We start from the raw sequence: 16,746 nt of genomic DNA, 5'->3' as shown, positions 1-16,746 counted from the left end.
ATATACATTGTTTTCAAATTGGTCTGAGGCTAGAACCCCAAAATAGAAAATAAAACAAAACTTTACCTCTGTGAGACGTAGTTGTGATGATATTGCCATATAATCTGATTCTAATTTGTTTTTCTCGGAGATCACAGTAGTATTCTGAAGAACTAAATTTACTTTTTGTATATGCAAAGAAGTACAACTCTAGGAACAAAACCCATAAGTTTGTTTTACAATTAAGAAAAATAGTACATTAAAACAATATAAACCATAAAAAAATATTTTTCCAATGGAACCGATGTCTTTCAAATAGTTCTTTTTATAACTATTTCTTACATAAAAAATGTTTTTACTGAGTCATCTGGAATAAAATAATTTACCCTAAGGAGTGCTTTTAATCAATTTATTGACCTATAAGGAAGAATGTCAAACAGAGCAAGTTGATATTATTGATAAAAATCTCTAGCTAAGATTTTACTACCCTGTCATATCTCCTTACTATAAAAAAATGACTAAAATTAAGAAAATGCCTTACCTTTATTAGGTTTGTTAATTCAGTAACAAGTTTTGCTTTCTGAACATTTATTTCTTTGATTTTGGTACTTGCTTTTCGCTCTTCTTCTTCGAGGTTGCAAGTATCCTGTTCCATCAACTTTAAACTGCATGAAACAAATAATGATGTAGAAATCAAAGTTATACGTAAGGATTGAGCCTAAATCCTTATCTGAGGTCCCCTGCTGTTTTATGGGCTATTTAGATATATAAACTGGGAGCTTCTAGATTAAACATTTTATGCAAATATTCAGGATCAGTAAGTATTTGTTAAGATACACTATGTACCCAGCATACTCTAGGTATGTTAGTGTTAATGGTATAGATCAGGAGTCAGAAAGATGTGAATTTGCTCCTTGCAACTAATGAGCAATATAACTGGACAAGTTACTCTTCTGAGCTTCAGTTTCTTCATCTAAAAACTGAGAATAATGACAGTATCTCTTTTAGAGGGCTGTAGTGAAGATGTAAAATATGTAATACACTTAAATAGTGCATGGCCCATTACTGATTGATAAGTATTAGTTGTTACTCTTGTTATTAATATTATTTATAAACACAGTCCTAGCCCTAAAAGAGCTTAACTAAGGGGATTTGATTAATAGGTTAAAAAACAAACAAACAAAAAAAACCCAACAACCACAATGGAAAGACAATACAACAATCCAAAAAAGTTAATGCTTTGCTCTTTACTATAAGATTAAGAAACTAAGGCTCAGAAGTTAATTAAGTTACTTAAAATTACAGTTAAGGTGTAAATGTGTTTGGCACTGAAGTTTAAGTTCTTTCCACTACACTTTGTTGCAATCAGGGAATAAAGCAAGAACAAAGGATGGAAGCAACAATAAACAAGAATGAACAAGTTCAGCAGATGTTGGGAGAGAGAAGCCTGAAAGGCACATGAAGGAGAGTGTTGGGGAGGTGAAGAAAATGAGTTGGAATGGGTAAAGTAAAAAAAGATTTTGAAAATCCTGAAAGCCAGTCTAAGGGAAAGTAATGTTTAATTAATTTCATGTAGTAATGGCAGGAAACCACAACAGATATTCTTGAATGGGGTGGAAAATGAAAAGAAGAGAAATAACAGTATTTTGTAGGCATTGAAAAGACAAGGGACTAGTCAGAGAGAGACCACTGCCAAGGGCACCACTGCAATATTCCAAAGTGTGTAACTGTAGGTGAGACAGCAGGCTGGTAATGGGTATGAAAGGTCATTTTGTTACAAAAATCAATGTTAGTTTATGAGAAAGTTTAGTTTTAGGCAATACAACAGTCCAGAATAACATTTGCCCAGTAAAAGTGTCTGTAGATGACTGAAGAGAGGAATAAAGCAAAGGGTTAAAGTTGAAAATAATTCTAGGCAGTTAGAATAAAGCTACACTTGCTTTAAGCAACCAAGGTACATTATTAACTTTTAAAATAAAAGCTAATGAAAACTATGTGCTTTAAAAAAAAACAATAAAGAAGAAATTATTTTAATGCATCTCAAGCATTATTCAGTTTATGAATGTGTTTAGACATACTATATTAGATCAAGGTAAACTTATACCTTACTCAAAGCAATGAGCTGCCATGAACTATTAAAGATTGATTATGTTATTAACATCTATCTCTTTATTCTATAGGCAAGAAGCATAAAAGAACAACAACAAAAGATCTGAGCTATGACATGGCAGGATGTAGGAAAAACCTTGAAACTGGAAGCCAGTTTATTTCCCCTGGTATTAAGATCAAAGTTTCAGAAATCATTACAAAACGTGCTGTGGGAATTGTTATTCCAGGGTAAAGTAATAATATCATATCCCCATACTGTTGTGTGCCCCTAGCCCACACCCCACCAAATAGGCTACAAAATACCTTCCTAGTTTGGAACTAATTTTTTGTTCCAGTTGTCTTTTCTTGTTTTTTCTTTCAAGAAGCTCTTTCTTCTTTTGTCTAAGTTCATTATCTTTGTGTTCTAGATGTTTGTTTGTCTCACGTAAGGCAATCAACCCTGATTCCACTGCTCGCAATTTTCTATTAATTTCCTATGGAATTCAAAATTATTAATGTTTTAAAAAAGAGTTTGAGTTAAAGTAGTATAAATCCAGTTAATACTTTTTTCTAACACTCAAATCAAAATAACCAACCTTTAGATGTTCTTCTAAGTGTCTTCTTTGCTCCAGATCCACAGTAACTGTGAGAAACTGGGCTACTTTTAGGGATGTGTTACTAGAAATAACTTTGTTTGAATAAAAAGAAGTTTTCACTACATACTTTTCTTCTGCTGTATATATTTGTTTTAACCGAGTTTCTTGTATTACCTACAATGTAAAATAAGTATTAGTGCACATCTAATCATTATGATGATATATTTAAAATGACTAAAGAATTATAAATAAGAGCAACTGAATTTTTGAAGATCAAAATATAGTAGATATAGTTTCATTTTTAAAAACTTATCCAACAACATCTCCAAAAAGGTGGCTGGTACATTTCAGATTATTATTTCAGATAACAACTAAGAGAATTAGAAGAAAATCAAAACAACTAGCAAAAGTATACCAAGTATACGTTTGGAGCTTTGCTTTATCTACAAAAGAGATACCAGGGGCCAGGTGTCCATTAAATAGAACTGTGTTATCTCATGTAAGTCATTTACTCTCCCTTCCCCTCAGTTACACTGTTCAAAGATACATAATCTTATATTCAATTCCTGTATAGCTGAGAGAATACTTAATGAAAACAGCCTGCAATGGTTACAAAGACTTGTATTTTGGGGTGATCTTCTCTCTCAAGAACTTATACAAAGAGTTTCTTAAAGTACATTCTAAATACCATAACATTATTATCTATTTCTGTATATGTATAAAGAATAGCTGTTGTAAGACAGTTTTTTCTAATCTTTAAAGGTTCACAACAAGTACTCTTGTGGCACATTTCTCTCCAGAAGTTTAGTTTATAGTCTAAGGAGAAGATCCATTTAAACACACTTAGTTTAATAGGTATAAACTGGCACCCCTAAATGCTGAATACTTTGGGATGGAAAGCCTAGATGAGGTTAGCATTCACAAATTTCATGAAAATTAGTTTTAAATGGGTTTTTAACTGACTAGAGATGGTGAGGGAAAGGCACTCTCACCAAAAAGGACATCATGGGCTAAGGAGGTCAGTAGACAATTAACCGAAGGGAAGATTCTTAGAAATTAATGAGAGAACAATTCCATAGCTAGGTTATAAACATTGTTAGAGAACCTAAAACGGTGGACTCAATAATAAAACAAAACTTACACTAAACATGTATTTTTAATCTAAGGAAGTAATATAGCTGTTATTGTCATTATCTAGACATGAAACAGAAGGACTGCAAATATAGACAGTAACTTTCTTAAACAAAGGTTTTATCTTCTGAAAGATAGTTAAGATAAAGGCAGGGGCTTTACCAAGTGTCTGAAATACTTCCTAACTTGGCTTTACTGTATATTCACATGTCTGAGAAGTGTTGCATCATAATTTATAGAGTATTTACATATAACATTTCACTGAGTTGGGCACTGGAATAATAAAATATAAGAAACAAATGTGTTCAGGAATTTTTAAAAATACCATCACCTAAATTTTTAATATAAATTGTATGAATTCCAATGCTATTTCTCTAGTATGAAGGGTTAAAGTTCTCTAGGTGATTCAAAAAAATGTTAAAAAATAAAAAGTACATAAAAATATTTCACCTTGAAGCACTGTTCAAAAAAGTAAAAGGATCTTCTAAATGCAGTAATTGTTCCTTTCTGCCCTAAAGTAAAACTATGAAAGCCCTTACCAAATTTTCTATAGTCTTTCTGCAATAGTAAAGAATTCCTACTACCTTTACCTTCAGCTAGCCCTACCTACCTCTAAAGTTATAACAGAGATTGGTTTGGTCTATGTATATGGTCTTGTTCTCTTTTCTAAACACCTTGGAATTAAGACAGAAGAGAGGTATATCTACATGGAGTTATAGTTTTGGTTCCTCAAATGATCACCATAATTTGAGGTAATTTTTAATCAAAGACAAAGGCAACTTACTATAATTAGCTTATTTCTGCAAAATGGATTGGTTAGCCCTCATTTTTATCTTTTGTTAATTGAAGTATAGAGTCCTCAAATTGCAAATGAATTATCCTAAGTATATGTGTACACCGGTTGTTAAAATTTTTGAACACATTTGCTAATAAATTCAATATTATAAATAGCTATTAGGTCTATAATTGGGTCCTAGATGCTTACAAGTGGTATTAACATGGCAAGATGGCATTATGGAAAAATCTGTTTTGAAGAGCTTTCTTCCCCATTTCTATGATAAAAACAACAAATGTGGTTTGGCGTCTTAGAGATTACTTCTAAGCAGAAAATTCTAAGTGGCATTAGCAGAATATTGGAAGTAAGAGTTTATTTAGCTATACTAGCCAGGAAAATGAGATCCTATTAAGATTGCCTCACATATGAGGCAATCTTAAGTGGAAGTTTTAAGTAGGGGAGGGTTTACCAAACCATTTCTATATCCCAGCCTACCATCCTGAAGTATAATTTGTTGAAAGATAATCTAGAATACAAGAATCTAAATGATTAAACCATTAACCTAATGTTTCAACATAGGTTTTATCAAGCAAGGTAGAATCAGGTAAGAGTGCCAGGTGTTCCTTTGCAGGTTTTAACTTATTTAATTACTCTACAGGTATTAAGTATTTATTTACTCTCAGTAACTCCATATCACCCCTAACATAAAAGTATTAGTCAACAATTGCTGTATTATGCCATATTAAAATTATAAAAAAGAAAATTTCTGTGTGATCAGAACCAGAATGACATGCTTCTTTAAATTTCTCACACTTTTTCCTTGACTTTAAGCTAAGAAATTTTAACAGAACTACGTTTTTGGTACTGATTTAGTACTTTCTTACCCGTTCAATTCTTTCTCTGGTCCTTTCAGTACCTACAGGAACTTCATGAATATGATACTGGCTGCAAAGGTAACTCATGACGGGAGCAGGTGCATCAAACAGCTCTCTCAAGTAAGAAAAAAATCCATATTGTCTGAAAGGAAAAGCATCTATTAGATTTTTCTTCTTAAAATATCATTTAAAAAAAACTGAGTTGACAAGTGGCCGATCAACAACAAATAAATCTTTTTTCTCTGTATATTTTAAAATTAAGTGATAAATATTGAGATTTATTTCCTTGTCAAAGTAATAATATATTTATGATTACAAACTATTAATCTATTCTTTTGTTGCTTCTCCTATTGCTTTTACATTTAGAATGTCTACTTACCTCCAGAGTTAAAATATTTACTTACAGCTGTTTTATAACTGCAATTTTTCCATTTAGTCTTTCTGGAAATTGGAAATTATTTCTACATTATTAAGTGATGATTTCTCATTTTATTTTCCCAATAACTAACCAATAACTAACTAATTTTAGTATCTTTTATTAAATAGTCCAATACTGTTCCACTGATTTAAAACATTACCATCACATACTAACTATACCATGGTCTGTTCCTGGGCCTAGATTTTTCCTTTTTTGACTTAAATAGAGATCCTACAGGAAGATAATGTAGCCTACAACAAACATTTATGTGACAGAGATAATCGAAATAGACTTAAATGGTAAATGATTACTCTATTCAAAAGGGAACAGGTTAGTTCTAATAATATTTTCAAGACTTACTTTAGTTCATTCAGAGATCTTGAAGGTGCTCTATCTGCATATGAACTCTTGGGAGCAATAACAGCATTTACTCTTAATTTTTTATTGTCACGAACCTGAATATAAGGAAAAGAAAATAATTACCAACTCCTGTCGATCAAAATGTTACCATATTCCCACTGGCATTCATAGGATGATCAGAAATTCAAACACTGACAGGGTATTTAATGGTACTTATAAGAAAAACTTTTAGTGAGATGACATGTAATTATGTGTTTTTACAAAGAGTCCATTTCTTTTATCATTTTCACTGATAAATTCTATGAAAATTAAGTAATACTATCAGAACTCTTTCAGAAAACAGGAGAGACATTCCCTAAGTCATTTTATAATACCAGGATAATCATGATAGCAAAATGTGACAAAAACATTGTAATATCTCTCATGAACATATATGCAAAAATCCTTAACAAAATATTAGTAAACAGAATGCAGTAGTAAGTGTATGAACAATATACATGACCAAGTATGTGAAATTGATGTAACATTCAAAAATCAACCAATGTAATTTATTGTAAATAAAATATAAAAATCATATAATCATCTCAGTAGATGGCAGAAAAAAACATGACAAAATTCAATAGCTATTCGTGATGAAAACTCTCAGCAAACTAGGAATAGAAAGAAACTTCCCCAACTTGATAAAGGGCATCTATGATAAATGTACAGCAGATAAAATACTTAATGGTGAACTATTGAGTGTTTTCCCTCTAAGACAGAAAGCAAGCAACGATGTCTAATCTTACCACTTTTCAACACTATCCTGACGTATTAGAAATGTAGTGGAGCACAATAAAGTAAAAGAATTCCAGGACCAGATGGCTTCACTGGTGAATTCTACCAAACATTCAAAGAAGATTCAATACCTATCTTTCTCAAATTCTTTCAAAAAATTGAAGAGGGAATACTTCCTAACTCATTTTATGAGATCAACGTTACCCTCACACCAAAACCGGACAAAGACAACACAAAAAAATGTATAGGCTAATGAACACAGATGTAAAAATCCTCAACAAATCGAATACAAAATACACAGAAGAAAACATCAGCCCTAAATTCATGGACCTTGGTCTCAGAGGGGTTTTTGCGGACTTGACCCCAAAGGCAAGGTAAATAAAAGCAAATAATAAATGAATGGGACAATATTTAACCAAAAAGCTTCTCCATAGCAAAAACAAAAACAACAACAAAAAAAACAACAAAAACCCAACAAGCAAGCAACCAACGAAATGGGAGAAGATATTTGCAACAGATATCTCCACTGAAGAAAATATATAAAGAACTCATACAACTGAACAACAACAACAAAAACAATCCAACTAAAAAATGGGCAGAGTATCTGAACAGACACTTCTTCCAAGAAGACAAACAGCCAACAGATACATGAGAAGATGCTCAACCTCACTAGCTGTAAGGGAAACACAAATCAAAGCCACAATGAGATACCACTTCACAGCTGTTAGAAGGGCTACCTTCGGTAAAATAACAGCAAATATTGGAGGATGTGGATAAAAGAGAACCATCATATACTGCTGATGGAACATAAATTGGTGCAGTCTCTATGGAAAACAAGATGGAGGTTCTTCAAAAAATTAAGAATAGAGCTACCATATGATCTAGCAATCCCTCTTCTGGGTATCTACCTGAAAAATTAGAAAACACTTATTCATAAAGATATATATATCCCTGTGTTCTCTGCAGCATTATTCACAATACCCAAGACATGGAAACAACCTGTCCTTCGTCAGATAATTGGATAAAGAAGATACAGTACATATATACAATGGAATACTACTCAGCCATAAAAAGGATGGAATACTGCCATTTGTAACAACGTGGATGGGTCTTCAGAGTATCATGCTAAGTGAAATATAAGCCAGATGGAAGAGGAAAAGAACCATATGATTTCATTCATATGTGGTATGTAAAACATAAATTCTTGAAACTACTTTCACAGTATTCTAGGACTGAACAAACGAGTAAATATATTGATAAAGGGCTATGTTTTTCACTGCTACAGAAGTAGATTACAAATATGTAAAGAAGAAAGATTGGAAGGTACCCTGTTGTGTTGGATTGTAACTGGAAATATCAGTGTAAACGCATGCTGCACTAATGTTCTCTTGTTCTCTAGATAAATAAAGAAATACAGATATAAAAGTTTGCATGTGAAGACTTAGAAGAAATGAGACACTAGCAGCAAGAACAAATCTAGTACCCAGATCTTGGTTTCTAAAAGGAACTAGGGTTTGTTCTTTAAGAAAAAGGCTGACTGTGAGACCCAAACTGAGTAAGTTTAAGATGATTCAGTATCTTGTTCTGTCAAAAAGTAAGTAGTGCTCAAAATCTGATGGCAATACATCAACAGAAGAACACAGGAGTCAACTTGAGGAAGGTCTCACTGGCCAAAGCTGGGACAATTTGAGCATTAAAATAACAGTAATGGATTATAATCCATAAAAAAAAAATAAAATTCTGTGCTATGTAAGTAAATAGGGAAGGAAAAAAAAGCTTTTCCACATAGAATGCCAGCTCATGAATGATTCTTGAACCTACTAGTTTCGTGAAGAACAGGATATTATGAGGTCTCAAAGTATTTACACACACATAATTCAAAGAGAAAAAGTTTTGCTATAATGCTTGTTTTGAAGACAGATTTGTTCCAAGCAATTGATATAACAGGAGACAATTTAAGCATTACATGAATTTCACATTTGTTTATATACAATTATATCTACAAGAAACATGATGTTTTCTTTAGGTGGATGCTGAAAACCACACCCAGTTGAACTGAGCTGCATAGGAATACACATAATTTGTACATGAGTACACAGACACATACACACTCAAACATCTACCAGCTATTCAGGTCAACACGTTATGAGCCACACCCAACCACATTTCATGCTGCAACTTTACATCTGGTTTCAGATAAGCGCTTTTAATTGTTTGACCAGCTACATAATTCACAAACTGAACCCTTCCAATACCTACTTCCACAAGCCAACTTCAGATCTTTTTAAAAACAAAGTACCATATTTATTACATTTGTGTATTTCATGACAATTTAAAATATGTAAAACTGTGCTACGATTTTTTCCTCCTAGGCCTAGTGGGTTTTCATTGTACAATTTTGTACAGCACAGTGATTTTTAGAAATACATATATTGGGTGATAGCAAAACTGACTGTACTTTGCAAATGGAGAGATAATAAAGTAAATAGGGAAAAATGTAAATAGTGAATCAGGGTAAAAGGTACACAGAATTTCCATCTATACTCTTGCAACTTTTCTGTAAGTTTAAAGTTATATAAAAATAAAGTTATTAAAAAGAAGTAAAGTATAGATGAAACAATACAGATGAAACAATATTGGCTATGAAGCAATCTATCAACGACACATGTAGGGTAAGTTTGTAAAATGTATTGTTTGAGTGGTTACACTAAATAAAAGTGAATAATTTTTTTCAATTCTCTTTCAACATTTCTAATCATACCAAGGAAAAAGTTTCTGTATGTTGTCAGAATGTCCTTAACTAATTATATTTTTAATCATGTTCTCTGCTTTCAGTAAGCAACAGTACAGATCTAGGATTTACTACAGTTTTTTATTAACTTTATTGTTATAATAATTATGTTTTTTCCAATTTGGTAGTGGCATACTTCCTTTTAAAATATTTTGAGTAGTAAAAAGTGATTTAAAGAAAAATATTAAATAATAGTATAGTTAGTACCCATAGATGGCAAAAATTGAGAAGGTAGTACATAGTAGTATAGTAAATGGCAAAAACTGTGAAGATGGTTTATAAGTTACTTAAGGATAGGAAATGTATTCTAGTAGGTACAAGAAGAAGGTTATATATAATAAATTTCACGATTTAAAATCCATAAGTAATACATGTAAGAGGAAGTCCTGGTCCTACTGAGGAGATGCTATGGAAAGTTGCTACAGCACAAGAAAAAAATAACAAAGGTCACATTTTGAGGAACCGATGTCATATTATTAACATATGGTTCAAAACTCTAGCACAGAGGAAGCATGGATTTTTAATGCAAAGCGAGCTCTTCAGTATAGGTAAGCTAGCATGATTTGAAAAATAGAAATCATCTACTAACACCTAACTGAAGACCCTTCACAGTGTGCCATGTTTCACAGACTCATAAACCAAGCAACCTGCTTCTTTAGTGAGCTCTGACACCAGATTACTAACTCACTGTTTTGGCTTAAATAGTTCTAAAATACACTAATGTTCAAGTTCTTGGAGTTCATTTTATAATTTTATCCATTCAACCTTTTTATCCAGTCACCAGGTATTCACATACCCTCCCCAACTCCCACACCAGACAGAGGACAATAAGATAAAAGCCAAAGAAAGTAAAGATTCTCTCCAATCACTTGTGTACCAGAGAAACAGAGGCCCACTTGAAATGATTCAGGGTCCTATCCTCACTTAGACTTACTAGCAAAGGTTTAAACAAAATGAAATCTAAACCCAATTTTTCTGGAGCTTTTAAAGAAGTAGAGGCATATGCAAAAGGAAAAAATCTTACATTAACAAAATACACAGCTAACTATATATTACTATTACATAGATATATAATAATAAACAGCTAACAAGTACTATTTAAATACTTTTTCATTTACTAAGTGATTTAATCCTCACAAAAATCTTTTGAAGTAGATAATATTATCTCCATTTTAGAGATAAGAAATCTAAGGCACAAAACATTTAGGCAACTTGCTCAAGTTAGTAACAAAGCCAGAATTCAAATCCTGGCAGCTAACCTGTAGAGACTATGCTCTTAACTACAAAACCATACTGTCTTTCTGTGGCTTAGATTCTTAGTGGTGTTTTCTAGTCTGATACAAGATTCTCATTCTTTTGACAGTGGTTTTATTTATATCATAACAACATATTGATTTCTCATCCAAAAAAAAACCTGAGTTCATTCCATTTTTCAAAAGGATGCTGAAGACCAAAGGTCCATCATTATGATGTTTCTGTCTCTTAAAACACAGTGACAGAATTACTCTTCATATCAATCCCAAATGAGAATTTCAAAATAAATTAGAGGAAATTATGGGTTGTTTTTCTTTATAAAATAGATCCCCAATAATGGCATAGATAGGAAAGAAGTTGGCAAAACTGAATGATTTTTACATAAGAGTTACTGCTGGTCAAATCAGTCATTATCGTTTTTTGCTCTAGTTTGAATTTTAAAATTCATTACAAGATGAGTGCCAAGTGAGTTAAAATATTATGTTGGTTAGTACTTGCCTCTTTGAGGAAAACCTCCATATCTTCTTGACTTTCAAATACAAAGGCTCTCAAGTCATTAGATGGAATATGATTTTCAATATATTTGGCATTTCTATTATCTTTCATATTGATCTAAACAAAACAAAAAAAAGTTGATTTTCACGTAATTCAAACTGATTACTAGAATATAATTGTATTTAACTTAGATTTATTAAATGCCTGAGAAAAAGACAAAAAAAAAATAGTATTAAAGGGTCAACATTGTAAAACATCTATTTATTACCCAGAAACATCTAATACATAGTAAAATAAAGCTAAGACTTAAATAGTTCCTAAAGCATAGCAATTTTGATATTATCTAATAAGTTCCTTTTTGGTCAACTCATTGAAAACACTGAAATAGTTTTGGTGACCTTAGAGTATAAACATTTCTAATCTGTCTCCGAATTTTTAATATTTTTCTTCTTAATCTTCAAGAGGAATTCATGTTATACATGGTAATAAATGATTGGCACAAAAACACAAAGAACTGAATAAAACTTTATGAAACTAATGAAAACAAACTAGCTATGGATTAATTGTAACTATGAGTGCCTTCAAGAGAAACCCGAGGTTTGTACCACTAGAGCATAAACTTAATAATTTATTTTTAAAATATTAACTAATTAGGCATTTTCACATGTTGAGGCTCAGTGTATTGAAGATACTAAGATAGGTCAGGAAAATACTGTTTCAAGAAGAGTATAATCTATTATTTATCACAAATGGCAAGTATGTTGAAAAGCAAAACACAAATCTCTATAATACAGGTACATAAAAAATGCCATCTATGCAAATTTAGAGGAGAAATAGGTCCAGCAGATGGAGATCAGCTTTCTTAAAGTAAATCTTTACGAAAGAGAAGGTATTTATGTCTTATATATTTAACATAAATAACCCTATGTATAAATATAGAAATAAATGAAATATAGCATACAGTTAAAAACTAGGGCTATGGGGTCAGACAGATGTCACTTCAAATCCTATGTGTGATCTTGATCAAATACTATTTAAATCTCTGAAAAGTTTAATTCATCCTTAAAATGGATACAGTACGCAGTCTATACTTCATAGGAATAAATGTGAATTAAAAGAGTATAATAAAAAGTAGTGCAGTGCTTGCTACATAAATGTTGGCCAATATTACTCTATTTTAAATTATAGAATCTCAATCAGTGTAAAAAAATGATAGATATACAAACAAAACCACATAAAATACTATAGCACCTGGACATAAACACTATAAATATTTACTGTCTATTGTTTCACAATGTTTTTGAGGGGTACCAAATTACAGGAAGGAACCGTACAAATGAAGGAAAATATATGTGGGTATTTGCTACAACTTATAGAAAGAGTAAAGTAATGCTAATAAGACCATAGGAAGTCACTTTTTTTTTTTATAGGGTTGGGTAAGCCAGGCTAGGACTTAGCTCTCATTATTATTCTTTCCCAGGAGTAGTTGTCAGAGATATTCTGTCATGTCAGATTCCAGAGCCCCCATCTTGTATAAGTTGGTCACATGGTCATTCACATGGTCATTGATGAATTTCACCTGCTTATTTGTTATGTAATAAGTCTCAAGGAAATCATAGAAGTAAGGGTCATTTACTGGCCAGTTTGTTCATTTCCAGTAATGACTGATTCACACTTTTTTCCAAGTGTAATGCATACTCCACTGCATTCATGGTCTGAAGGAAGATCTGGCCACCTGTTGGTTCTACAGCTTCATCAGTTTCTTAGTATGCTTCTTCTGAGATTGGTGAAGACAATATTTGGCAAAGTTTTCCAAAGACACATCTTTATAGTCACAGTAGTAAGACTCAGACAGGTAGACACAGGAAGTATATATAGTACTCCAAGATGATCTGGTGGTTAATGGCAGCATCCTATTTCACAATTTTTTAAAATGAAATCTTTCTATACATTCTACCCTATAATGTTTTATAATTCATTAACATATCCTAAATGTCCTTTTATATACATAGGGACCTACAGCACCATTTTTAATGGCTGCAAAGTAATCCAATACAAAGAGTAATTTACATGACTAATATCTTTGAAAATTTTGCTCCTTTGCCCCATCGCTTTGCCATTATGAACACTACTGTGAGGAGTGTAAGTGTAAAAAAATCTTTGCACGCCTCTAATTCTATACTGAAATTGTTAGAAATAACTCATGGAAAAAGTGATAATTGACAAGATGTATGACTAAAATTTTAAGTTTACATGTTGCTGATTTGCCTATGAAGATGGTAGTGTTTCAACTAAATCTTGAAAAGTAAGTGTGTGTGGGAATATAGCTGGAAGGAGGTGGTAGGAAATGTGAAGGGTTATTAGGGGAAAGAAGCAGAGTATATCTTTTTATCTCAAAGATTCAAATATAATTTAAAATGTCAATGTATGCCAGCAAGTAAAGCGACTTGGTAATATAGGCTACCACTATTAGAAAACTAAGTGACAAGAGGATGACTAATAAAGTTCTAAAGTATTATTTTGAGGTTGGCATTTAAATAAAAATTTGACAATTATACTTGATTGTTACTTATTATATTAAGGATCACAATATTTTTTCTTATATTTTCTTCCAATCCTTACCAGATTAATCAAAACAATAATGCCTGAGTCCAAAATATATATTCCCTTCTTGATCTGCCAAAAATATTCTAATAACACATACCTGAGCAAAAAGAGAATACAGTATTATGCATATTAATTTTGATAATGTAAGCTATAAGAAAATGAACTATATGAAATGATTTAATAAAGTATAACACAAAAATGGGTTAGATAAAATAGAACTTTTCATGAATCCTGCAATGATACATTCTTTCCTAAAGTAAAAAAAATTATCTAGCAAAAACAATCCTTAAGTCATTTTCAGGTAAGTTTTAATTTATAATATAAGAGCTATCAAATGTTTATGAGGTCAACAAACTGTTGGTTTCACTCTCAGAATCCTCAGAATGCTCTGTTTTTGTAGTAGGTGATTTTCTTGTCTATCTTCTGTCAGGATCCTCATATCAACATATTTATTTATAGCAGTTTTCTACTCCTTTGGTAGCACTTAATCTATTGCCTGCTATGACCTAAGAAAAGCAAATGCCAGAAGGAACCAGCTAATCAAGCAGATTTTATACACGATTCTTAGTCAATAAGGTGTATTTTCATTTCTTTCTAGAAAAAGTTCGCAGGTGTATTGATCAAGGGTCCTTGGTCAATACTTGTGTATGGATTCAGCAGTATACCAGTTGCCACAAGTAATGGAAAACCAGGGGTGTAAATAAGACAAAGAATTCTTAAAACAACAAAAATCTATGATAAAACAGATTCTACCAAGATGAAGAAAATTTCTTACCGTGAGCATTATGGGCTCATAGACTCTCTGCTTAAATTTATCTCTGTTATTTCTCAGCCATAAAACAGCATCATATGTGTCACGGTATCTCTGTCTCAGCTTATCTTCCTTTTGATTCATAAGATTGTCAAATTGTACAATTTGATCATTCACACCTAAAATTGAAAAATAAAACTAAGTACTGTTTTCCTGAAAACTTCATTAGTAAAATAATAATACAAAAGAATATCTTAGATCCACACATTACAAACACCACTCAACAGGCACCCGGCATAGTAATATTATATCTTCTTTTGTCATTTAACAATCGTCAAAACTTTAAAATATTTTTTATTTTTAAATTACTGCTGATATACAATATTATATTAGTTTCAGATGTCTAACACAGTGATTAGACATTTGTATAACTTATGAAGTGATCACTATAATATATTCAGTACCCATCTGACATCATACAATTATTACAATATTACTGACTATAATACCCATGCTCTACATCCCTATGACTATTTCGTCAACTACCAAGTTATACCTCTTATTCCCCTCCCCTTTCACCTATCCTACCCAAGCCTCCACACACACAATTTAGTAACCATCAAAATGCCTCTGTATGTGTATGCTTCTGTTTTGTTTGTTCATTTATCCTGTTCTCCATATTCCATATACAAGTGAAATCATATGACATTTGATATTTTCCATTACTCATTCCTGAGTTTAATAGAAACATCCCTCCTAAGGTGGGTCATTTCTTGGGCACTTTGTGACTATCCTTTCCCACTTTACTTTGATGCTATTTTATTTAGTGATCTTCAATTTGTTTCCTTCACCAGTTTTGCCTTGTAGAAGGAGATGCCCTGCATGGTAATGGGCTTTGATTCTCAAGCTAAGGACCTCTACTACAAATCTCCACTTGTAAAATACTTGAACTTCCACATAAGCTCATCGTATCTAGATACAAACCAGATGAGGTCAAGCAAACAATTTTTATCAATCTGATATAAGGAAAAGGTAAATCAGAAAGTTCAGTTGGTTTGCCAAAGTTCAGTTCATTGATATGTGCCAGAGCTAAGACTCAAAAAATAAGACAGCGAACACTTTCCAAAATACCAGCACCCATAGAGAGTAACATAAAGATCAGGAGGTGAGAGAATGAGCTCTATGGACAAAAATTGTGAATGTTTCTTCCTGACACTTCTCTCAACCTATATGCCTTCTAGTTCTCTGCCTCCTTGTGGCTTTTGTGACTTAGGTTTCCATTCAGGAGCCCAATGAGTGACTCATATTCCTCTCTCACACCTGGGAGGCACTGAGGATGACATAAGAGATGAAGGGGAGAGAAACTGTGGCATCACAGACAAGCTGAGAACAGGCGTGATTCCTTCATATACACAGCCTGTGTGTCAATACTTCTTGAATGTACCCACCCCAAACAAATTATTCTCAAATTTCCAAACACCTGGGATAAAATATGATCTTTAAGCCATCAAAAATAAATAGGTCACATACAAAAGAATGAGAAAACACTAGATTTCTAATCAGAAGACAATCACAGTCAGCAATCAAAATTATGAGAGAAAAACTTTTCAACTTAGAATCACATATATGACAAAATCAAGAAAAGGCGACAATGAAATAAAGATATTTTCAGAGATGCAAAGACTATGAAATTAATTTCCAAATATCTCTTCTGAGGAGGTTACCTGAAGATGTACTCTAACAAAACATGAGAGTAATTTTAGAAAAACAGAAGATGGGATTCAGGAGCAGCTTTATCCAGCACAGAAAAGGATCCAAGACTAATCCCAGATGACTGCCATGCAGGAGGTCT

General features: G+C 32.2%; 1 protein-coding gene across 4 annotated transcripts in view; it reads right to left on the bottom strand.

Moving 5' to 3' along the window:
* The window catches only part of SMC5 (structural maintenance of chromosomes 5), an 83,607-nt gene that overhangs the window by 19,692 nt on the left and 47,169 nt on the right, over positions 1-16,746 (bottom strand). For all 4 annotated transcript variants that reach the window (XM_039838095.1, XM_039838329.1, XM_039838171.1 and 1 more), the window contains exons 10-17: positions 14,919-15,073; positions 11,540-11,653; positions 6,223-6,317; positions 5,454-5,586; positions 2,664-2,837; positions 2,392-2,561; positions 521-644; positions 67-189 (exon numbers count right to left, since the gene is read on the bottom strand). In XM_039838095.1, the coding sequence (XP_039694029.1) occupies positions 67-189; positions 521-644; positions 2,392-2,561; positions 2,664-2,837; positions 5,454-5,586; positions 6,223-6,317; positions 11,540-11,653; positions 14,919-15,073 (1,088 nt within the window). The remainder of the gene's footprint in view (positions 1-66; positions 190-520; positions 645-2,391; positions 2,562-2,663; positions 2,838-5,453; positions 5,587-6,222; positions 6,318-11,539; positions 11,654-14,918; positions 15,074-16,746) is intronic.

Source organism: Pteropus medius, unplaced genomic scaffold, assembly GCF_902729225.1.
Source record: "Pteropus medius unplaced genomic scaffold, Ma_sr-lr_union100, whole genome shotgun sequence".
NCBI classification, from domain to species: Eukaryota; Metazoa; Chordata; class Mammalia; order Chiroptera; family Pteropodidae; genus Pteropus; species Pteropus medius.
Note: the sequence above shows the minus strand (reverse complement) of the source record. Positions and strands in the feature narration are given on the sequence as shown.